The 26,337-nt window shown below is 41.3% G+C and overlaps 1 protein-coding gene across 1 annotated transcript; it reads left to right on the forward strand.

The window, feature by feature from the left end:
• The first annotated feature begins 10,322 nt into the window (after positions 1 to 10,322).
• Positions 10,323 to 20,348, forward strand: LOC139550946 (epidermal retinol dehydrogenase 2-like). The gene is made up of 7 exons (XM_071362242.1): positions 10,323 to 10,602; positions 10,988 to 11,319; positions 11,856 to 11,987; positions 12,284 to 12,383; positions 13,014 to 13,158; positions 13,613 to 13,738; positions 19,214 to 20,348. Exons 2-7 carry the CDS (start codon positions 10,999 to 11,001, stop codon positions 19,305 to 19,307), a joined length of 918 nt encoding a protein of 305 aa, XP_071218343.1. The 5' UTR covers positions 10,323 to 10,602; positions 10,988 to 10,998; the 3' UTR covers positions 19,308 to 20,348.
• Positions 20,349 to 26,337: the final 5,989 nt, after the last annotated feature.

The following is a 26,337-nucleotide window of genomic DNA, read 5'->3' on the forward strand; positions in this document are numbered from 1 at the left end:
AGGTCTTCAATCTGCTTTCTATATAACAGGGTCATCACATGTTTAAGTACAGTATGACAATGGCATGTACAGTACTTGCATGAGTACATCTGAATAATATGATACTTAATGTCAAGTATACAGTGCATTCGGAAATTATTCAGACCCCTTGACTTTCCACATTTTGTTGCGTTAGCCTTATTCTAAAATGGATTAAATAGTTTTTCCTCAATCTACACACAATACCCCATAATGACAAAGCAAAAGGTTTTAGACATTTTAGCAAATTTTGTTAAAAATAAACCTATCACATTTACATAAGTATTCAGACCTTTTTCTCAGTTCTTTGAACACCTTTGGCAGCGATTACAGCCCCGAGTCTTCTTGGGTATGACACTAGAAGCTTGGCACACCTGTATTTTGGGAGTTTCTCCCATCCTTCTCTGCAGATCCTCTCAAGGTTGGATGGGGAGCGTTGCGGCACAGCTATTTTCAGCTCTCTCCAGAGATGTTCGATCGGGTTCAAGTCCGGGCTCTGGCTGGGCCACTCAAGGACATTCAGAGACTTGTCCCGAAGACACTCCTGCGTTGTCTTGGCTGTGTGCTTATGGTCGTTGTCCTGTTGGAAGGTGAACCTTTGCCCCAGTCTGAGGTCCTGAGCACTCTGGAACATGTTTTCATCAAGAATCTCATTGTACTTTGCTCCGTTCATCTTTCTCTCGATCCTGACTAGTCTCCCAGTCCCTGCCGCTGAAAAACATCCCCACAGCCTGATGCTGCCACCACCATGCTTCACCGTAGGGATGGTGCAAGGTTTCCTTCAGATGTGACGCTTGGCATTCAGGCAAAGGAGTTCAATCTTGGTTTCATCAGACCAGAGAATCTTGTTTCTCATTGTTTGCTATTTGGTAAACACCAAGCTGGCTGTCGTGTGTTTTACTGAGGAGTGGCTACCGTCTGGCCACTCTACCATAAAGGCCTGATTGGTGGAATGCTGAAGAGATGGTTGTCCTTCTGGAAGGTGCTCCCATCTCTACAGAGGAACTCTGGAACTCTGTCAGAGTGACCATCAGGTTCTTGGTCACCTCCCTGACAAAGGCCCTTCTCCCCCGATTGCTCAGTTTAGCTGGGCGGCCAGCTCTAGGAAGAGTCTTGGTGGTTCCAAACTTCCTCCATTTAATAATGATAGAGGCCACTGTGTTTTCGGGGACCTTCAATGCTGCAGAAATGATTTTGTAGTCTTCCCCAGATCTGTGCCGACACAATCCTGTCTCGGAGCTCTACGGATAATTCCTTCGACCTCATGGCTTGGTTTTTGCTCTGTCATGCCCTGTCAACTGTGGGAGCTTGTATATACAGGTGTGTGCCTTTCCAAATCATGTCCAATCAATTGAATTTACCACAGGTGGACTCCAAGTTGTAGAAACGTCTCAAGGATGATCAATGTGAATAGGATTGTCATGACGTCGCCTGCTTGGGTATTGCAAACCCCATCCCCCTCTCCCTGCCTTTCCCTGCCCCTTCAACCCATGCTGTGGTCACAGAGACGTCGTAAATTCCTGAGAATCTCCTCATGGCCCAACAGTATTAGACAGAGGGTAAACTTTCAGGACAAAGGAATTTTCTCCCACCTCACAGAACTTGAGGTACGAACATATTTCATGTTCCTGCCAAAGTATAAAAGATCGGCGGAGAGTCCAGCTATTAACATTTACATTTACATTTAAGTCATTTAGCAGACGCTCTTATCCAGAGCGACTTACAAATTGGTGCATTCACCTTATGATATCCAGTGGAACAACCACTTTACAATAGTGCATCTAACTCTTTTAAGGGGGGGGGGGGTTAGAAGGATTACTTTATCCTATCCTAGGTATTCCTTAAAGAGGTGGGGTTTCAGGTGTCTCCGGAAGGTGGTGATTGACTCCGCTGACCTGGCGTCGTGAGGGAGTTTGTTCCACCATTGGGGTGCCAGAGCAGCGAACAGTTTTGACTGGGCTGAGCGGGAACTGTACTTCCTCAGAGGTAGGGAGGCGAGCAGGCCAGAGGTGGATGAACGCAGTGCCCTTGTTTGGGTGTAGGGCCTGATCAGAGCCTGAAGGTACGGAGGTGCCGTTCCCCTCACAGCTCCGTAGGCAAGCACCATGGTCTTGTAGCGGATGCGAGCTTCAACTGGAAGCCAGTGGAGAGAGCGGAGGAGCGGGGTGACGTGAGAGAACTTGGGAAAGTTGAACACCAGACGGGCTGCGGCGTTCTGGATGAGTTGTAGGGGTTTAATGGCACAGGCAGGGAGCCCAGCCAACAGCGAGTTGCAGTAATCCAGACGGGAGATGACAAGTGCCTGGATTAGGACCTGCGCCGCTTCCTGCGTGAGGCAGGGTCGTACTCTGCGAATGTTGTAGAGATGTGACATGCCCATTGGCCACCACGTGGGAAACTCATGAGAGACTGTGGGACTACATTACCATACCGCTGTTTTTATAATAACCTCAGATATGAGGTTTACATCTGTTTGTTGTATAAAATGAATGAGTGAGTATGATACTGTTTGTATAATTGTGTAATATGATTTTGGACTGTTTAATTAAGAAAAATACAAATCCCTTTTTGATTTGAACTAAACCCGAGGACCCGCCCCTGAGCCAGTTGGGTCAGACATCCAAGGACAACCCCTTCCTGCTATCTGAATAAAAGTAGACTCTGAGAAATTACCATTAGACCATGTTTTCTCTCCATGGGGAGAACGAAGGTTAAGGTAACATTGCTGAATCTTTAACCATACCACGTGGTTAAACTCTTATACGAATAAGAACAAGTTTTGATATTGACTACTAGTCTGCAGCTAGGAATTCGGTATCATTGAACGCGAAGAAAGACAACCGCCGAAACATCCATTCTATAACGAATGTCACTCTGAACTATCCACAATAACCGAGACAGAAGGAACTCCAATAGAAACTAACTTCACTCCAACGATCAAGACGACACACACCGAGCGTAAATATATATATATTGATTGCAATTGTTCCCAAATGATTGAGCGTTCATGTGTAAGGATTAGCATGTCAATTGTTATAATTATGGACTCTGTAGTGAATTCTTAGTCGAACGCAATTCTCCCTTTTGTCTAACAAGCCGCCCTGCCAGTTCAGCCACTAGGGCATATTTCTCCCATTTCATGTAACTGTTTTAAAGTTTGTTTGTTTGTTTATGCATTTCTGTGAATTAATTAGTTAGTAATAAATAAATGATTTAAGACAATTGATGTATGGATGACTCATAGTGAAGACTGGGTTTGTGCAGATAATCAACAATTTACGACGTTTGGAATGAGACTAACGTGAGGTAAAAATAAATAAATCATTAATTAGAAGACTATTGATCAGATATGAAAATATCTGAAAGGTTATATTGGGAAATTATAACTTTGTAATCTAATAACTTTCCCTGGTGCCCTCGAATTCATAGTTAATTAGTTACGTTATTACTCACTTACTCAAGTGATCGCGTAATCCCTAATTACAGGAATCTTTGATAAAAACTATAAGTCTTCAATTTAACGATAGCAAAGACACGACAGGATGCACCTGAGCTCAATTTCGAGTCATAGCAAAGGGTCTGAATACTTATATAAATAAATTAATAATAAAAAAATGTATGCAAAAATGTCTAAACCTGTTTTTGCTTTGTCATTATGGGGTATTGTGTGTAGATTGAGAAATGTATTTAATCCATTCTAGAATAAGGCTGTAACGTAACAAAATGTGGAAAAAGTCAAGAGGTCTGAATACTTACCGAATGCACTGTATACTAATGCAATGTTTCCCAACTCCTGTCCTCGAGTACCCCCAACAGTACAGATATGTTTTGTGGTCCCGGACAAGCACACATGATTCTACTTGTCAACTAATCATCAAGCCCTTGATAAATTGAAATTTTGTCCGGGGCTACAACAAAAATGTGTGCTGTTGCGGGTAATCGAGGACCGGAGTTGGGAAACCATGTACTAGAGCATGCACCAACAAAGATACAGTCAAAGAGGGGAAAGATGAACACTGCTAGTCTCTGAGTAATACGACACTCAAGCCAATGTGACATTACAGCCCCTTGGTCCCGTTCCCCTGCTCAGACGTTGCATGTGTGCCACATCAGACTGTGCCGTTAAGGAGCATCACATTACTATGACATACAGTGCCTTCAAAGTATTCACACCCCTTGACTTTTTCCACATTTTGACGTGTTACAGCCTGAATTTAAAACAGATAGAATTTAGATGTTTTTGTCACTGGCCTACACACTACAGCCCATAATGTCAGTGGAATTATTATTATTATTATTTTTTATTTTTTTTTACAAATGAATAAGAAATGAAAACCTGAAATGTCTTGAGTCAAGATTAAGTATTCATCCCCTTTATAAATAGGTTCAGGAGTAGATATTAGCTTAAGTCACATAAGTTGCATGTACAGTACTCTCTGTGTGCAATAATGGTGGTTAACATGATTTTTTAATGACTACATATCTGTACCCCACACATAAAATTATCTGTAAGGTCCCTCAGTTGAGAAATGAATTTCAAACAGAGATTCAACCACAAAAACCAGGGAGGTTTTCTAATGCCTCACAAATAAGCACACCTATTGATAGATGGGTAAAAAAACAAGCAGACATGTAATATCCCTTTGCGTATGGTACAGTTATTCATTACACTGGATGGTGTATCAATACACCTAGTCACTACAAAGATACAGGCAGCCTTCCCAACTCAGTTTCCGGAGAGGAAGGAAAACGCTCAGGAATTTCACTATGAGGCCAATGGTGACTTTGAAACAGGTTCAGAGTTGAATGGCTGTGACAGGAGACAACTGAGGATGGATCAACAACTGTAGTTACTCCACAATATTAACTTAATTGACAGAGTGAAAAGGAGGAAGCCTGTACATAATAAAACTATTCCAAAATATGCATCTTGTTTGCAACAAGACACTAAAGTAATACTGCAAAAAATGTGGCAAAGCAATTAACTTTTTGTCCTGAATACGAAGTGTTATGTTTGGGGAAAATCCAATACAACACATTATTGAGTACCACTCTCCCATATTTTCAAGCATGGTGGTGGTTGCATAAGAAGACAGTGAATGTTCCTGAGTGGCCGAGTTACAGTTTTGACTTAAATCTACTTGAAAGTCTATATCAAGACCTGAAAATTGTTTATTTAGCTATGATCAACAACCAATTTGACAGAACTTGAAGGATTGTTGCCCAATCCAGGTGGGGAAAGCTCTTAGACTTACCCCAAAAGACACGGCTGTAATTGCTGCCAAAGGTGCTTCTACACAGTATTGACCCAGGGGTGTGAATACTTATGTAAATTAAATATTTCTGTATTTCATTTTCAATAAATTTGAAACATTCTAAGATGTTTTTTTTATTATGGGGTATTGTGTGTAGATGGGTGAGAAAAATAAATATATTTGGAATTCAGGCTGTAACAAAACAAAATGTGGAATAAGTGAAGGGGTATGAATACTTTCTGAAGGCACTGTATGTGGTTAGCTGATACAAAGGCAAGCCTGGATAGGTATTTTATGTATCTCCATAAGGCTTGCAAGTACCAGTAAACACTTATCAAGCCATTACTTATGCATTGGTGCCAATTACGGAGAAGTTGCTGATAAAGCAGCACCTGGTTGAGTGGGCGGCAAGACTCTATTTATCTGGAGACAACACAGATTTATAAAGACCAACACCTGATTTGGACCGCAGTCGAATATAATTATCTCCAACCTCAACATTTAAATCTACACCAAAGCCTTTTTGTGTTATGGAAATGTCCTTGAGACAGGTGTGGTAGAAAGAGGGCTTTTAGAAACTTGGCCAGGTTCTGGTGGGTAAAGTCTTCATTTGGAGCGATTTGCATGGCTACTTCCATTCCTTGAGGCCTTTGAGAGTGAGTTGTTGGCTTCCTGTTGAATACAACACAATACAGCCATGACTAATACAGTAGACTTAATCACTCACCACCAATTAGACTGAATTATTATGACATGAAATGGCTTCTTTCTTATTATTAACATCTTAAACCTTTACACTCATGGCAATTGGCCTATGTGTATAGGGCTAAATTGAAATGTCTCTTACAGAAGAAATATGAAAAGCATATGCATAACCATGGTAGCAATTGAAATGGAACATTTTGGAGATAATGGGACAATTATTAGACCAAAGGTCAGTACATAGCAGTTCACCTGACAAAACTGAATCTAAACATTACACTGTTGATTTTATGTGCATTTTACATTTAATAATGTACTTTTATCCGCATTTGTTGATAACAAAATCTGCAACTACTCTGGATACATTCAGTAACATAAGACCATTCCTGGAAAATGTGGGCTGTTGCAACATAATACAAAGAAATTACAAGGGTTTGAGTGAGAGGACTAACTGGTGTCTCCAAGTGGACACACATCTCTCCAAAGTGTGCACAGTTCCTAAGTAATTTCAATGCACTATTACGACTCAAAGAGTCTTCAACTGGAAGGTACTTTTTTCAGCTCTCTTAATTGTGCCGTTGAGGAACTAGAACAACCCATACTTGTAGTTGTTTCATTTTGAACACAACCCTGCATCCCGCCACGCGCAATTACTGTTGTTGTTTACGCAATCTAAAAACGGACCATTATAAATCGCAATCTGGGTCAGGTGGGCACGATTTGAATGCTTGTTCTATTGCCAACATGACTAGCTAAGTTATAAAATACGATCTTACATTCTCAGGCTTTCACAAGGTAGTTCAGAGAAACCGATTGTAATTTTGGGGTGCATAGAAAGCAGTCATGAGCCACAGTGAATTTTCTAAATAAACATTGTTCAGAACAACCCAGGGTATGACACCATGTTATCTTGTAACTGTACATGAAACATAATGATCATAAACTTTGACACTGTATATGACATGAGTTTTATGATTTGGAAATGTGAAGTGCACATTTGGACTCGGGTGTTTTGCTTGCTTGTATGACATCAAAGTGGTATTTATTATCATCCTCAACATCATCTTTCAAAATAGATTAAGTCATCTTAATTTACAGGATTTCCATTACTCAGACAACAACAAAAATTAGCAAAAGTTGCGCAATCACCGGGAAGGATGGTCAGATGGTAACAAATCCAACTTCAAGGAGCTGGAGCTGTTTTCCCTTGAAGAATGGGCAAAAATCCCAGTGGCTAGATGTGCCAAGCTTATAGAGACATACCCCAAGAGACTTGCAGATGTAATTGCTGCAAAAGGTGTCTCTACAAAGTATTGACTTTAGGGGGGTGAATAGTTATGCACCCTCAAGTTCCGTTTTTTTTTCTTATTTCTTGTTGTTTCACAATAAAAAAATATTTTGCAACTTCAAAGTGGTAGGCATGTTGTGTAAATCAACTGATACACACCCCCCAAAATCTATTTTAATTCCAGGTTGTAAGGCAACAAAATAGGAAAAATGCCAAGGAGGTGAATACTTTTGCAAGCCACTGAACATTGTCATATTGTAGTTGACTGTACATACTGTAGTAAGTGGGAATATTATTTGGGACATTGCCTTACTACATTTTGTTCACTAGAGGGTACTGTGGTCATACAGAGGGGGGGGTAGATTGTTCTTGGAACCTGAAGAAGCCTTGTAGACTAAGACAGTGAAACAAAACTATAGTCTGGTACCTATTTTTTTTTCTCTCTCACAGAATTTAATTCCTTACAATAGATACCTTGTCTGTCTGTCTGTCACAGCAATGGCAGCATCACATCCACCCATCTCAATAACCCAAGAACGTAAAAAAAAGTTGAAATGCATAAATATATGTGGGAATAGTGCGTTCCAGAACAGATATTTCACACCGTAACACTTCATGATTTTATCATAACAGTACTGCACAGTAGCCTATAATTAGGCACATACAGTAAAGGCACATTCCTAACATACAGTAAAGGCACATTCCTCCACTAAGGTGTGCTATGCCCATACTCTACATCCCTTCCTAGGCTCTTTGGGCTCCGAGTGGCACAGCAGTCTAAGGCACTGCATCTCAGTAATAGAGGTGTCACTACAGACCTTGGTTCGATCCCGGGCTGTATCACAACATGCCGTGATCGGGAGTCCCATAGGGCGGTGCGTCCCATTAGCCCAGCATCGTTTGGGTTAGGGGAGGGTTTGGCCGGGGTAGGACGTCATTGTAAAATAAGAATGTGTTCCTAACTTGCCTAGTTAAAGGTTGATATAAAAGACAAAAAAGGCTCTCGATGACACTCCATGCAATTAACAGTGCTGATGCTGAGCAGCATGTGTGCATCCCTAGGGAAAAGGGAGGAGAGAGGAGGAGCCAAATACAAGAGGGTTCATTCTCCCCAACATTCAGCTGGAGATGGTAGGATGGTCTACCCAGCTGGAGCTGGTAGATGGTCTAACCAGCTGGAGCTGGAAGATGGTCTACCCAGCTGGAGCTGGTAGATGATCTACCCAGCTGGAGCTGGTAGATGGTCTACCCAGCTGGAGCTGGTAGATGGTCTAACCAGCTGGAGCTGGTAGATGGTCTAACCAGCTGGAGCTGGTAGATGATCTACCCAGCTGGAGCTGGTAGATGTCTACCCAGGGCTTTTAAACTTTTCTTCCCCAGGGAACCCCGCCCAGGCAAACCGGCGACCCAGGAACCACCATCATATTTTAGCAAACATAATAATAATCCTGTCTTGTCTTATCAGGTGAATAATAGTGTAAAGTAGAAGTAATCAACATTTTAAAATTAATATATTTGGTCATTATTTTGACCTCCCCACTGTTCATTGGAAGAGGAAGTGAAAACTGTAATATTATCTAAAAGGTACAGTATCTTGGCAGAATAGAGAACATTTTGCTGTTGTGAATCAAATTTTCTGAAATTATACACATTATTCCCATTGACTTCTGTTACGCACACCTCTATGAAGAGGGAACGCAACACCCTGCTACAACTCAACTCTCCGTGAAAGAGGTATGGACTGTAGGTGCGAGTAAGGATGACAAAAGGCAGAGAATTGTACCGTTTACAAGAATTTATTCCGTCACACGGTAATTTTGGGGAAAAGGGGCTGGACGGAACCAAAGCAAAGAAAGTAAATATCAAAGCCCCCTCTCCTACCTTACCTGCCTACCCACTACTTACCTAACTAGCACCACCTGGTGCGCTAACCAAAATACAGGGGTGGTCCGCCCAGGTCTTACCTAGTGTGCCTAGACAGTGAATATACTACGGGTATATGTATGCCCGCGGGCCTCTTGCCTAAGCACTCCCTAGGTGCCTTCCCTTCCCCCCTGGGAACAAACGAAACAGAATTTTACAAAAAATTTCAATAATCAAAATACTGCGTCCTATTGACACACAACAGACAACCAATCAGCTCTCTCACTCAAACAATACAGGACACACTAATCATCTCCCTCTGAGAACAACACAGTATATCAGCCTCAGCAATCATCTCTCAGCAATCATCTCTCTCTCTCTCTGCATTATTTTTTTCCTGGACAGAACACTGGCTTTTATACAGCTTCAGAAGGAGTCTAATGTGATACAGCTGTAATTTGACGAGGGGGCGGGGTCATCTCCAATTAGCCATGGAGTCGACCAATCAGCTGCTTGGGGGATTTCAGGAAGCCATCCTGAAACACACAAACCACAACACAGAAACTGGGGAACGTAAAAACTTTAAAGATTACTTTGCTGTTTTTAAGCTAATTTACAGCAATTTTATGCATTTTGCTATTGTTAATGGTGTGTTCCTCTGCTCAAACATTATAGGATTAACATAACACGTAATTTTTGCCCAATGACTCAAACTGAATTATTCTACTGCTCTATCTATCGTTCGCTACATACTAAGAAATGTACGTGTAGCGTTTGGCCTGAGCAAGGAGTTTGCGTCGCCAGGCAAATATAATCTGGCATTGATAAATACTGGTTAGCCTAATTTGCCTACGTAACTAACACGGGATAGTAGTTGCTCAACTGTATATTTTTCTAACAGGTTTGTCAATGAATAACATAAAAAGAGGAAAAGTGCGCAACCACATTTTCGAAATAGGACGTTGTGCATTCTAGTATTTATTAGGGGTCCCCATTAGCTGCTGCTCTTCCTGGGGTCCAAACACACCAAAGCACCCACATTACATATACAACTAAATATTAAACAGTGAACTATGTTTGTACTAAAAAACCGGTCACCCGTCTGAGCTGGTCAAACTGGATTATCCAGCAGGGCGTTCCGGGCTGGAGCTCGAGTTTTGGTTGGGTGTCATGTGACATTAATTAGCCATGCTTGAGCACAAATCAATGGAACAGGGCTAGCATCCGTGATTTGCAGAAGGGAAAAGTAGGAGGACCCATGCTGAAAGTGCAGATAAACCCAATTGAAGAGCTCATCACTCTAAATGAAGATATAACTAGAGAAAATCCTGTTTCATTGCGTGGCTTTTTGTTGTTGTTTTGATTACTGTGCGCCTTGACACGGAGTGCAAAGGTCGATTAAAGACCGCCCCCAGTGCTGAAAGGAGGCGATAGTAGTTACAAAATATTCAAGGTTGATGCTGATGTTCTATTGAGGTAAGTTTGCGTCGGTTAGGTTGACTTAAAAAAATATATATATATATATTCGTACTGTACTATCATTTGGTGTAGCATTGATGTTTGTTTACATCACCGAATTAAAAGTTGTTTGCGTTTGTTGCGTGATTTGAGTAGTCTAGGCTACCTTAACGCGTTATCGGTTAAAATGTCCTTTTAAATTAAAGATTGTTGTTATAAATACATTTGCCAACTTCGAAAGTAGAACACTAAATTGCAATGTTTATTAACTAAACATTAAACTGCAATAATATATTCGCTAGGCCTATTGTTTATTAGGATATCAACGAATAACCCAGCATGCAACAATTAAACCAATGTACAAACAGAAGTGAATTTTAAATTGTGACAACTGTCTTTCCAGGGGTCAGCAAAATGAATTTCCTCCTAGAAACCCTTCAGTTGATTGTAATGTCCATTTATTACAACGTAGAGGCATTTGTCAGACTGTTCATCCCATTTAAGAAGAAAAATGTCACCGGGGAAATCGTCCTGATCACGGGGGCGGGCAGCGGCATTGGCCGGCTCATGGCAGAAAGGTTTGCCCGCCTTGGCGTCTCTCTGGTTCTGTGGGATGTCAACCAGGAGGGCATGAAGGAGACTGCAAGACTAGTGAAGGAGAAAGGGGCAACTAGGGTCCACCACTACCAGTGTGACTGCAGTGACAAGGCGGAGGTCTACAGAGTGGCTGACCAGGTAAACCACCTGATTCTAATCAACGAGTCTTTAATCAAGACTGTACTTAGTTGAATTGGTGTTGCTGCTTGGAGAAAGAGAGAGAAAAAAAAAAGCCCGCACTGATACTAGCCCCTGGTGAGTAATTATCACCTTGCCTAGTGGTCTATCAAGCATCCATTAACCTGTAATTGCAGGCTTTGCCTTGTGTGAGTAACTATTTCATTATAGTACAGTGTGAAATAGAGGTGGAGTTGCTGTTTAGTAAATGTCCATTGTTGCTGAGAGGGAAGGGAAAGCCACATGAAAGTCCTTACATGCTATTCAGTTAATGTTTCACAACTGTTATAACTGGTTTTAAACTCTGTCACGCATAAGGATCCTTCCCTGTTTAACTTGTTAGTACAAAGCAATATCACATAAGATCCTCCTCACCACAACAATGGGCTGCCAGGATAGAGGAAGCAAAAATATGTATCTGTTAATAAAAATACATAAAAAGTGAAGTACCGGGTGTGCTGAATGTTAACAAATGTTTTAAACATGTTTTTGTTCAGGTCAAGAGAGAAGTGGGGGATGTGAGCATTCTCATAAACAACGCTGGCATAGTCACAGGCAGGAATTTCATGGATGCGCCAGACTCCCTCATTGAGAAAACCATTGAAGTTAACACCATGGCACACTTTTGGGTGAGCTAATGCGCTTACAGCTCACATCTGCTACAGTGACATCAACACAACTATCTTGTCTGTTTTCTCGCCCTTGCTGTCTTTATCAATGCAGGCATTTTAAATGAGAAGGTATTATCCTAAATCAGCATATACATTTGTAAAAATGTGAATGCGTCAACTTCATTGTAGGCCTATGTCCTTTGTAGTAGCAGTTCCACCCACATCACCTCAAATAACACAGATCTGTAACAAACTGAAATTCATATTTCATTGTACAAGTTCTCCCTTTTGATTTTTTTTTCCTTTTTCTCTAGACTTATAAAGCCTTCCTCCCAGCGATGACTGCCAACAACCATGGTCACCTGGTCAGTGTTGCTAGCACAGCGGGTATGATTGGTGTCAATGGACTAGCAGGTAAGTCACCCACTATGCATGTCTGCATGACTTACTCCAATGTTCCTCAATACTGGTCCTGAAGAGCAACAGTGTGTAGGCTTTTGTTCCAGTCAGCACCAAGACACCTGAAAGCTAATCATTGTTTGATGACTGGCTAAATCAGGTGTGTTGGGACGGGGCAATAACAAAAGCCTACACACCCCTTAACCATAGTGCAGAACATTGCCTTTGTCTTAAACTCTGGGTAGAACATAATGCAATCAAGAGACCTACCGTTGAGCTGATCGATAGAGATGTTATCAATCGACCTTGAATGTGTGACAATGTCATTTTTAACTTGTTCATATACTGTAGCTGAAGGGTCTTTTCCATAGACTGACTTGGTTAAAGAAAATGGTTCAAGAACAATGCAATTTAGTTTACATTATCTTGATGTGGAGACCTGTTTTCTATATCCTCTATGTTGGAGTGTTTTTTACTTCTATTATTTCTCTATTTTCTTTCTCTGCGTTGTTGGGAAAGGCCTGTAAGTAAGCATTTCACTGTTAGTCCACACCTGTTTATGAAGAATGTGACAAATACAATTTGATTTGAGACCCTTGTTTAACCTGCTCTACTGTATGCCAATACGTGTTTCTCTCCTGATAGATTACTGTGCCAGCAAGTTTGCTGCCATTGGCTTTGCTGAGTCTGTGGCTCTGGAGCTGCTGGCTACGGGGAAGGATGGCGTCAAGACTACCATTGTGTGTCCACACTTCATGAACACTGGCATGTTCGATGGCTGCAATTCTAAGTAAGTTATCAGCCATAATAGGTGCTATACAGGATTTCATTGAAAGTTGTCATTTTATTTTTTATTGTCACAATACACACACTATGAAGGTCAAGGGTCACATTGCATATGTATATACACTTTTCAATTGTGGACTGATAGTTACTCAATGTTGCTAGTCAACATAGCTGGTTTATTTTATATATATATATATATATATATATATATATATATTATGAGGTATTGAACTTAAAAATATAAATATTAATTATATTTATTTAACTAGGCAAGTCAGTTAAGAACATTTCATATTTACAGTGATGGCTTACTGGGGAACAGTGGGTTAACTGCCTTGTTCAGGGGCAGAACGACAGATTTTTACCTTGTCAGCTCGGGGATTTCGATCCACCGCCCTTTCGGTTACTGGCCCAATGCTCTAACCACTAGGCTACCTGCCACCTTATCGACTCCACAGGTGGCCTGTCTTGGTGCCTGTCCTGGAACCAGACTACGTAGCAAAGAAGATCATTGAGGCCATTTTAACTGACCAGGTCTACCTTCTGCTCCCAAAGAGCATGTATATTCTCATGGGCATGAAGAAGTGAGTATCCCTTCATGTTCTTACTCTTCTCTTCCTAATGGAAATAACATGCTGTTTTTTGCTATTTGTCACACTGAGCGATCTGCTGCCCAGACACACACGACGCATTGTCACTCCATTTCAACACTCAGAAATGGTTACAGTACATGCTCAAACTGCACAGTATAGTCATACCCACTGGTGACAACCTCTGTTTCCTCTACTATTGCTAAGGTAGGTTGCCCTCAGTCTAGTTCTCTAGCCTGCCTTCCCGCCTAAAGTAGATTAAAGTATTTCAATGGTTAATATCTGCTCTAGATGTTACATTGCATCCTTTGCGGCTTGGCTTTACTGTTCTTGACCCAAAGTAGACTGTTGGTATGGGTCTTTAATGTTTTCTTAGGACAGGCCAGGGATAGCCAAAGTTAGAGTGAGGTGGTCAGATTACAATAGACTATAAATGGGAGGGATTTTAAAGGTCCAATGCAGCAGTTTTTATCTTAGCGAAGGGCAATTTCTCAAGCAAGAAATTTGCTAGGACTGTCTGGGAGTGGGCCAGTTAGCAACGAGCAATCGGGAGGCCGGCGTCCCTCCAGAGTGGTCGCGTGCTGTTCAACAGCTATTTTGCTCATCGCCTCATTCACGAGGCACCCGCGATATGCTTTTCACGTGCTGTATTCCTTACGCAGCCCACTCGCCCTTCTCCCGACCGGCGACAGTACAGCTGCCAGTCGGAGGCAAGACACTTTTTTTACTTTAGCGTCAAGCCTGCTGCATGCCTATTCCCTTTCGCCACTTGTTTTTATTATTTAAGATGCATTAGATGCCATGTCCATTTGATGAAAAGGTTTGATTTCCTAGAAGTAAGGAGGCCAGTACTGGTTCCCTGGATCAACAGGTGACAAATACATTTAGTCAAATCAAATCAAATTGTATTTTTTTTTGACAGTGAAATGGCAACAAAATTGACATAGTAAAGGAATGAAATAAACAACATTGTAAATATACTGAAAATAAGACTAAATTAAATCAAGTACAAAAGAAACATGCAGACCAAAGAAAATAGGATGAAACTAAAATAGGCATATAGCACAGACATTGTCTGCCCCATGTGCTGAATAACTACAGAGAATTAGCAGCATATACTTTCATTATAATTCTATCTACATAGTGCAGTTACGTGATATAACTATTGCACTGGTCCAGCAGACTAAAGTGACTAAGTCTGTACAGAATATAAATAAATGGTGGGGGTGGTAGGGTGTAGAAGTCACCCTAGGGTTCAGCTATTGGATCAGTCTTGGGGTAGAGGCTGGCTTTGGGATAGGTGGGCCGAGACTTAATGCTGACCCTCATTGTAGCAACTCCCCCTCCCCTGTGCGGCATCTCGTCTTCACGATCGGAGGCCCTTACAGGTAACGGGTGACCTGAATCTGGGCCCCCTTATCCGTGGCATCAAAGGTTGCAGGATTCTTATGAATGGTTCCTGTACACAAAGAACATTGAGTTACATTTGAATTGCACAATGTCTTACACAAGTAAAAACAAAAGTACTTTAACACTTTTTTTTTATAATATCTCAACTAATTTGAAGAATTAGTCTTTAGAAACTAGTAATTGAAACATGTTGTGGTGATGTCAAGCCGGTTTGACAGGATGCAAGGTAGCATCTGCCACATTGTTGACTTCAGGTCCTTGGCACCCTTACAACCAGACACCAAAGCTACAAATGTAAAAGTATTAGGAATTACACACGTTAGATGTCCCTCCCAAACCCCCTATATTTTATATTATTTTATTGTGAAAGTCTGAGAAGTCAGATTTCCAGTAAGTATTTAAATGTAATATAAATGCCTCATGTTAAAGTTCTGAGCAGAGGAATTTTGAAGATGAAGTCACGTCAGGGTACAACGATTGCAACAACTGGGTCAAAGTTGAATGTCTCTTGCTCTTTCCCGGAAAAAGCAATGGCTACGTACAATTCTGAGCACACTTACAAGTCTGTCCTGCTGGTCCCCCATCCGGAGATTGAGATCATCTCCAACTGCCCGATTGGCCTGTTGATAGGCTAACAAGGTATTCATCTTGTTATCCATCTCAAGCGTCCGATACCACCTGGACCTATAGGAAAAAATAAGCAGTTAATCACAGTCAAACTCCTGAAAATCAAATCAAATTGTATTTGGTATATGCTCCGAATACAACAGGTGTAGTAGACCTTACTGTGAAATGCTTACTTACAAGCCCTTAACCAACAATGCAGTTCAAGAAATGGAGTTAAGAAAATATTTAGTAAATAACGTATAAAAAAAACCCCACACAAAATAAAAACGAGGCTATATACAGGGGGTACTGGTACAGAGTCAATGTACAGGTTAGTCGAGGTAATTTGTACATGTAGGTAGGGTTAACGTGACTATGCATAGATAATAAAACGGCGAGTAGCAGCAGTGTAAGAATGCAAATAGTCCTGGTAGCCATTTGCATTTGATTAATTGTTCAGCAGTCTTATGGCTTGGGGGAAGAAACTGTTAAGGAGCCTTTTGGACCTAGACGTGGCACTCCGGTACTGCTTGTTGTGCGGTAGCAGAGAGAACAATCTAACTTGGGTGACTGGAGTCTTTGACAATTTTTTGGGGCATTCCTCTGACACCGCCTAGTGTATATAGGTCCTGGATGGCAGGAAGCTTGGCCCCAGTGATGTACTGGGCCGTACACACTATCCTCTGTAACGCCTTAACGTCGGATGCCGAGCAGTTGCCATACCAGGCGATGACACAAACGATCAGGATGCTCTCGATGGTGCAGCTGTAAAAGTTTTTGAGGATCTGGGGACCCATGCCAAATCGTTTCAATCTCCTGAGGGGTAAAGGTGTGGTCGTGCCCTATTCACGACTCTTGGTGTGTTTGGACCGTGATAGTTCGTTGGTGATGTGGACACCAATGAACTTGAAGCTCTCAACCTGCTCCACTACAGCCCTGACGATGAGAATGGGGGCATGCTCGGTCCTCCTTTTCCTGTAGTCCATAATCATCTCGTTTGTCTTGCTCACGTTGAGGGAGAGGTTGTTGTCCTGGCACCACACCGCAGAGAGGTGTTTAGTCCCAAGGTTCTTGGCTTAGTGATGAGCTTTGGGCATTGTGGTGTTGAACGCTGAGCTGTAGTCAATAAACAGTATTCTCACATAGATGTTACTTTTGTCCAGCTGGGAAAGGGCATTGTGGAGTGTGATTGACATTGCATCATCTGTTGGGGCGAATTGGAGTGAGTCTAGTGTTTCTGGGATGAAGGTGTTGTGAGCCGACAGTCGTCTGGAACAGCAGGTGCTCTCATACATGCTTCAGTGAGCAACACTGTTTAAAGCAGTTTAGGGAGTGTCATTTCTTTAACAAAGCAACTGAAACAGTTTTTTGAACAACAACAAAAAAGCACTTGACCCCCCCCCCCTAGCTCTGACTGTACTGATAGCTTTGTTATTAAGAACAAATGTACTTTCTATGCCTGTGATGTGGTTGTCCCACCTAGCTATATTAAAATGAATGCACTAACTGTACGTCCCTCCTTTACTTTTAGATTTGTGTGTATTGTTGTGACTTGTTAGCTCCAACAGTGCAATAGTATCTATGAACATAAGCATTTCGCTACACATGCAATAACATCTGCTAAATATGTAGTGTGACCGATTTTAATAAGTGTCTGCTAAATGACTCAAATGTAGCATAGTATATAAAACGAATGAAAAATGTAGGCTCTAAACTAAATTAGGTGTAGTGTCACTTATGTCATCTTTGATTATTTGAATGCATTGTTTCCTCGTGTGGTTGTTTCCAAATCAAATTTTAATCACATTATGTAGGTTAAGGTTTTATAAATCACAATAAAAACAGCTTGCAGCGTCTGGCTATGGTTAGCTGGAAGGTTGCAGTCCTGAATTAGAGAAATCCTAGCTATTGTCTTTTTCAAATGAACTCATGGTTTACCTAGGGATTCCTCTGAGTGGAGGCTAAATGCCAGAGATGCAAATCACATCTTTCACGGCAAACTCTGCTGGCGGTAGGAATGTATATCCTTGGGGGTTGCGACAGCGGGAAATAGACAGTAGGGGGGAAATGTTTTTGCTTTAATTTATGTTTTTATGCAAGAGCTGTTTGAAAAGGCCGCCTGTTTTTTGTGGATGGAGTTTTTGCCTGCTTGGGGACAACACCAGGCGGTAAATTAGTTAATAGACAAATAAGAGTTCCAACCTTTCTGCCAATAACTGCTAGTTTTCCTTTCCCTACTCACTCCACTTACAGACAGTTCTTGCTTGAGAATTTGCTCTTCGCTAAGAAGCATTTAAAAAATTTTTTTTAACCATTTTAAATGAAACCAATCACAGTAAGGTACTTATTTAATATTGAGATAAAATTGGCTACATTGGGCTTTTTTTTTAAGGGAAAGACCGAAATGGTTACCGGCCATAGTTGACTGGACTAAGGCCAATGGATCAACCTGAGACTCTGCCGTTAAATTGCCTTGTGTAACAGCAAGGTTTAAGCTGGTCATCGACCTTGGTGACCTAGCATATAAATTGTCCCCTTAATGGTGCTTGTGTCTTTTATAGATGGTCAGAAAGAAGGGACGTGGGTGGTTTTTCACTGCACACAGTTCAACTTAGTTGAGCTGGGTTGCCAAGCATTCCAGACAATGTGATATCATTCACAACCCCTTGTCTTTGTATCTCCATAAGCTTGCAAGTACCGGTAAACACTTACCAAGACTACTTATGCATTGATGCCAATTACGGATCAGTCGCCGATAAAGCAGCACCTGGTTAAGTGGGCAAGCAAGACTTTTATTTAACACCGATTTATTCAGACCTAGACCTGATTAGGACCGCAGTTGAATATGATTATCTGCAACCTCAACATTTAAATCTACACCAAAGCCTTTTTGTGTTATGGAAATGTCCTTGAGACAGGTGTGGTAGAAAGAAAGCTTTCAGAAATTTGGCCTGGTTTTGTCTTAATTTGGGGCGATTTGCATGGCTACATTTGTTCCTTGAGGCCTTTGAGTGGGAGTTGTTGGCTTCCTGTTGAATACAACACAATACACCCATGACTAATATAGTAGACTTAATCACTCACCACCAATTAGACTGACTGATTAAGACATGAAATGGCTTCTCTTGTTATTAACATATTGAGTAGTGCAGTTATGGGGTTATTATGCCCTTTGAAATACGTTTTGTTGCTGGACCGGAAGACATTCAAACCGCATTTATTATGCTCTGAATAATTTATTGTATTTTCATCAGATTTCTGTTTTTAATTAAGATTTAATTTAGTCCCACTGTGATTACCAGTTTGCCTAAATGACTTGCTGTAGTTTGGTCTAATGAAGTCATTCTGACTCTTTCAATTCCAGACTAGTTTGTTCTCATAATCGGCTTTAAGTTGTGTGTTGCAGTGATCGTTGCTAATATGTAGCCTAATTGACTGTTCTCACCTTCACAGGATTTTACCCTTTAAGACTGGCAATCTGCTGGGGATGTACCTGGGAGCATTCAACTTTATGGATGCCTTCAAAGGACGCGTCAAGAAAGAGTAGTGAAGAAGACGAGACCAACCACACATACTAAGTACATTTTGTCTCAGACTCAAAGGTGATTAATACTGCCTATCATGTTTATCTGTTTTTTTCCCTTAAATGTTTAATTCTTATTTAACTAATTTTAGTGTATGACGAAAAGCCTACATGCTAGTTTACATCGGCAGACGAGGGATATGTGTAGGCTATATCAGGTAATAAAATACGGCTAAATATGTAACATGTTTGACCACTATGTATTTTCATAGCATCAACACAAGTAGACTTGAGTTTTTTGGATCGACACACTCAATATGAAATGTTTTCGAGTTATATTCACTTCATGAAGTTCATGCTGTGTATGTTAGCTCCCTACACTGACAGGCTCAATAGCAAAATGTGGTTCCTTTTTCACTCTATCGTTCAGTGGGTACTGCCCCCCTTTTTTTCACATTTTATAATGCGTCCCCTTTTTGGCCTGAAGCAACATTGGAAGGGTTTGTATTGTTGATGCTCTTTTCTTTTTTTCTTTATACACCCATTGTTGTGGGTGTGTTGAGATGATGTAATTGTTCACATGGGTGTTTTTTAGAACATATTGTGCATGTAATTATCTAACGGCCAAGTAGAGAAACTCAGGAAAAAGTGTCATGTAAGAGATCATTACCTGTGTGTACTGAACTAGTTTGTTAATTCTACAGTAGCCATCGAAGATGGTTTACTCTATCGCCACTAGGAATGTTATGATAAATGATAGTATGCACCAAACAAACTCATTTTCCAAACTGTTATTCTCTTAACTGGACCTCCTACCCATTTTATATTTGGATTTACTGACAGGTATTTATTTATTGCTTAATCATTTACAATGTTTTACTTTGACATTGAAGATGAGATGACTGCGTGACATAACTCATTTTATTTAAATGGTCGGTCATGTTTACATTTTAATAACCACAATAGCATTGTTTACATGTAACATTGTTGTTATTTGAATAAGTACTTTTAAGAGTAAAAAGTACTTATTTAGCTTTGCGCTTGAAAAATAAAGTTAGAAATTAGTCTTGTCAGGCTTTTTTCCCTAATGGCTTCTATAATCACTAACATGGTCCTAATGTGCTTAATTATTGAATGTATGATCATAGCCCCATCTTGTGGCGAATGAAAACCCGTTCTAATCCTGTCTCTAACCACGTTTCCATCCAACAATTTCATGCGGATGAAGTATGCTACTTGACGCATGAAGAAATTGACAACCGGGCTGATGTAAACAATTTTATAATCGTCAATAGACAATTTGTTCGTTCGACATGGTAGGACCGTTTTGTGTCAGTAAAATGATTTATGCGAGAAATGGCGGTGGAAATGCCTTTATGCGCAAATATTGATATAATAACCATCCTATCGAAGTAAACCTGTGTGGTCCTCCCACTACGACTCAGGAAAGCATGCAGTTTAGGCTACAGATTAAATAAATGAATTTATTTGCCAATAAATAGCGAGGGTGGCTGCTGTTTGACAAATACAACTAATATCGCTTCTATCCATTATTTCACATAAATGGCCTACCCACACAGTATCTGCGAGTGGTTGGATTGAGCGCGACTGCCAAAACCAGAGTGGGCACATTTGCTATATAACGTAGAGTTTCTGTGACAAAACCATCAGTTAATTCAATGGAAACCCATTTAACGTGTACTTTTCATTCGGTACATGGGAATTTAAAGGCAAAATAAATTGAAACTGTTTTTGGAGTAAATTGTTTGCCGAATACTTTTGAAGGTCGTGATGTCACGTAACTATTAGCTCCACATGAAACGGGTATGTTGGGAGGGCATATTAGGGTGTCGCCAATTTATTAATGCGTAATGGAAACACTTCAAGCGCTACATTTTTATTCGCCACTAGTTTTTTTGTTTTGTGTGACGTCATTACGTCCAGCTGTTTATCGACACAACGAAGCCAGGTAAATTGGAAGCTTGTGTAGTAGGGCTTTGTAAACAAAAAGGGAGTAAGTCATTGATCTACGGGACTTTAATGAGGACCAGCTAACCTTTTAATACAGGATGCAGTGGTAAATCTGTCACTAGTGATAAAACGAATGGCGCAATGGTAGCTGCATCCAAAGGTTTAAGAGTAGTGGCTGCTGCAATCTGGTTAATGGTGTCACCATAATCAAGATCTGGCAGGAAAGTCGACTATACAATCTTCTTCCTGCTATTTAGGGAGAGGCAAGATATATTTCAAAAAAATAATCCCACTTTAAATCTTAGCTTTTTAACTACACTATATATACCAAAGTATGTGGACACTCAGGCTATTTCAGCCACACGTTGCTGACCGATGTATAAAATCGAGCACACCGCCATGCAATCTCCATAGACAAACATTGGCAGTAGAATGGCCTTACTGAAGAGCTCAGTGACATTCAACGTGGCACCGTCATAGGATGCCACCTTTCCAGTAAGTCAAATTTCTGCCCTGCTAGAGCTGCCCCGGTCAACTAAGTGCTGTTATTGTGAAATAGAAACATCTAGGAGCAGCATTAGCTTAGCTGCAAAGTGGTAGGCCACACAAGCTCACCGAACGGGACCGTTGAGTGCTGAAGCGTGTAGTCCGTACAAATCGTCTGTCCACAGTTGCAACACTCACTACCGAGTTCAACACTGCCTCTGGAAGGAATATCAGCACAAGAACTGTTTGTCGGGAGCTTCATGAAATAGGTTTCCATGGCCGAGCAGCTGCACACAAACCTAAGATCACCATGCGCAATGCCAAGCGTCGGCTGGAGTGGAGTAAAACTCTCCGCCATTGGACTCTAGAGCAGTGGAAACGTGTTCTCTGGAGTGATGAATTATGCTTTACCATCTGGCAGTCCGATGGACGAATCTCGGTTTGGCGGATGCCAGGAGAACACTACCTGCCCCAATGCATAGTGCATGTAAAGTTTGGTGGAGGAAAAATGGTCTGGGGCTATTTTTCATGGTTCGGGCTAAGCCCTTTAGATCCAGTGAAGGGAAATCTTCATGCATACAATTACATTCTAGACAATTCTGTGCTTCCAACTTTGTGGTAACAGTTTGGGCAAAGCCCTTTCCTGTTTCAGCACGACAATGCCCCCATGCACAAAGCGAGGTCCATACAGAAGTAGCTTGTTGAGATCAGTGTGGATGAACTTGACTGCCCTGCACAGAGCCCTGACCTCAACCCCATCGAACACCTTTGGGATGAATTGGAACATAGACCGCGAGCCAGGCCTTATCACCCAACAGCAGTGCCGACCTCACTAATGCTCTTGTGGATGAATGGAAGCAAGTCCCTTCAGCAATGTTCCAACATCTGGTGGAAAGCCTTCCCAGAAGAGTGGAGGCTGTTATAGAAGCAAAGGAGAGACCAACTCCATGATTTTGGAATGAGATGGTCAACGAGCAGGTGTCCACATACTTTTGGTAATGTAGTGTAGCTCATCCATATGTTTTATTAAGTCTTTGTCAATGCAGATGGCCAAATATTTGTAGGCGGGAACCCGATCAATGGGAGAACCATCCAATGAATAAATATGTAGTCCATCTGAAACATTCTTGCAAGAACTAGAGAACAACATGTCTTTAGTCTTGCTTGCATTAAGTACACGTTTTAACCAACCAGGGCTTTATGTAAGGTAACAAGGTCAGATTGCAGCTGTAACACAGCTTGTTCAACAGTTGGGGCAAGTTTTAGCAGATAGACCAATATATTTTTATAAATAGTAAAGAGAACAGGTCCCAGTACCGACCCCTGCAGTACACCTTTTGTACTATCCAGAAAACTAGATTTAATACCAGAGGTCACACATTGAGTCCTGTCTTAGATATTTTTCAAACCACTTGTAAGAAGCCTGATCCAGGCTTATTTCAGTCATCCTTTGATTAAAAATTTGATGGTCAACGGCATAAAAAGGCCTTGGCAACATAGCTACTGTATGCATATTGCTCAAGTCATGGCTAACTGCATACATGGAGTGTGTCTGAAAGTGGGCATGTTAACAGAAGTGGGAGGATCAACAGAAGTGGGTGTATGGAAAGCGAATCAACTAATTGGTCAGATTTGTTGCCACTCAAGACTGTTTTGCATGGCTGATTGGGCTTCACAACGAGTCAATTGTTGAAAACTGTTGCATTTCAGTTAAGCCTAACCTTTTTCCTAAACGTAACCTCATTCTTCTAACCTGCCACATTATTATCCCGACCTGCTATGTAAATTCTCTTATCCTGCTACGTTAGATCTCATAACCTACTATGTAAACATTATGCTGACCAGCTGTGCACCTGGCTACAGTCGATCTAACTAACCGATAACGGAGCGCTGATGTTACACCATCGCTGTTGGTCCATCCACTGATGTTACACCCATCGCTGTTGGTCCATCCACTGATGTTACACCCATCGCTGTTGGTCCATCCACTGATGTTACACCCATCGCTGTTGGTCCATCCACTGATGTTACACCCATCGCTGTTGGTCCATCCACTGATGTTACACCCATCGCTGTTGATCCATCCACTGATGTTACACCCATCGCTGTTGGTCCATCCACTGATGTTACACCCATCGCTGTTGGTCCATCCACTGATGTTACACCCATCGCTGTTGATCCATCCATTGATGTTACACCCATCGCTGTTGATCCATCCACTGATGTTACACCCATCGCTGTTGATCCATCCACTGATGTTACACCCATCGCTGTTGATCCATCCACTGATGTTACACCATCGCTGTTGATCCATCCACTGATGTTACACCCATCGCTGTTGGTCCATCCACTGATGTTACACCCATCGCTGTTGATCCATCCACTGATGTTACACCCATCGCTGTTGATCCATCCACTGATGTTACACCCATCGCTGTTGGTCCATCCACTGATGTTACACCCATCGCTGTTGGTCCATCCACTGATGTTACACCCATCGCTGTTGATCCATCCACTGATGTTACACCCATCGCTGTTGGTCCATCCACTGATGTTACACCCATCGCTGTTGGTCCATCCACTGATGTTACACCCATCGCTGTTGGTCCATCCACTGATGTTACACCCATCGCTGTTGGTCCATCCACTGATGTTACACCCATCGCTGTTGGTCCACCCACTTATTTTGCAACGCCCACTTTCAGACGCACTCCAAGTATGAAGTTGCACATACTTGCAGCGCTCTCGCTCGCTGTGTACAATGTCAAGCAGGCTAGTCATCAAATCCAGATGTTGTTGTGTCATGTGTAGAGAAGTGCAATCCTATTATCCATAGATGTGAAGTACAGTTGACTTACTGATTAAATATTGTTCAACTAATGCTGACCTTGGTGTAGGCTTGTATAGTCTTATATGGAAGAAGGGGAGTCCTACTGATTAGTGTCATGGTTGGTGTGAATTAGGGTTGTTAGCCTGTCACAGTAGATGTCAACCCTCTGACAAATGCATGTATTACTATTAATGTAGGCTTTTAATGTTAATAATGATAAGGTGTTTCTAGTTGCAGTATTCAGGTTCAGCTATGTAGAGTTTTAAAGGGTTCATGAAATGCTTTGTATTTTTGCTGATGTTTAGTATACCCTTTGCATGTGTCAATTGTGGGGAAATACATTGTAAAAATGCTGTAGGTTGGAATATTATTTCGAACATTGCCTTTCTACATTTTGTTCACTGGAGGGTACTGTGGTCATACAGAGGGGGATATAGCCTACTGTTATTTGAACCCTCAGAAGCCTAGCAGACTGAGGACTGTAGTTTGGCTGGCTGTAAGGAGGCGCAAGTGTCAAATGCAAGTTAATTGGCAATTTCGTCATGTAAAAACTGGCACACTGGCATTTTTGAGCCCTAACGCCATGTTCAGCAATTTACCTGTCTAACATCAGCTCACTTGCGCAGTGGGAGGGTGGCAAGATTTGAGGTGTGTCTTTAAAAACTTCCAAAAGTGACAATTTCAAAGGGAAGTTTTAAGACCCACAAAAAGCGAGTCTTAGAGGTAATGCAGTTGATAATGGCATGGATTTTGAGAGCGGAGGCGCATGTTCTTCTATGGTATATTGGCGATCGCACAATTTTATGTGCATTCTGCCACATACTGTGCGGCATGGAAACTAGTCCCAAAAACTACCAAACTACCCAAAAATAAATATACTAAACTAAAACAAACAACATTTCTGTAAAAAGTCTTCAGATTTCAAAACCTTAAGTCCCAAAAACGTTTCTGCTGTAGCCACAATAATGTCCAGTTTCTCAGATTTCTCTGACTTGTGCAGTACAGTTTATAACTGTGGCAATGAACGCAACAAAAACCACCATTTTAACACACGGTATCTTTTGACTGGCAGCAAACATTTACTACAGGCTGTGATGCGTCCACTACCATACCATCACTAGCATCACTTGTTTTCTGAATTATGTTAATCGCCTCTGCATGGGAGATTCGATTGACCGCTCTAACTTTTGCCACCTCAATGTCCTTCACCCTTACAGGGCACTCCAGGATCCCCAACACAAACATCATTTGGTTTCCATGTGCCATATGTTTTTCAATTGTGCTGTGATGTTTTACATAATTTCTTAACCTTTCCAATCTTATAGTATCCACAGATTGTGAGCTAAAGATGAAAACCTTTCCTACGAGTATTATTATATTATTTATTGACTGACTATGGCTTTCTAAATCACCCAACACTGCTATTTGTAAGGTTAATTTTAAGTGCATGTTGGGATTTCTTAACCATCCCTGAACCTTTTACCAGAAACAAGCTACATGGGTGCAATACTAGAATAAATGATCTATTGATTCTGAGTCTTTCGCAGCAAAGTTTACAGAGCTGAGATTGTTGTATGCCCAGTGGCGACTCGTCATTCAGGGCAGGTGGAGCCCCACCTGTTTTGAGCCCCACATTTCTAGCTAAATTTGTTTAAAAAAAAATATATATTATACTTTTTTTGCTGGGGGCTTGCCTATTTTTCATGTTATTTTGGCATTAATACGTGTCACATTTCAGTTTGCAAACAATGTAAAAAAATATATAAT

This window comes from Salvelinus alpinus, chromosome 23 (genome assembly GCF_045679555.1).
Source record: "Salvelinus alpinus chromosome 23, SLU_Salpinus.1, whole genome shotgun sequence".
NCBI classification, from domain to species: Eukaryota; Metazoa; Chordata; class Actinopteri; order Salmoniformes; family Salmonidae; genus Salvelinus; species Salvelinus alpinus.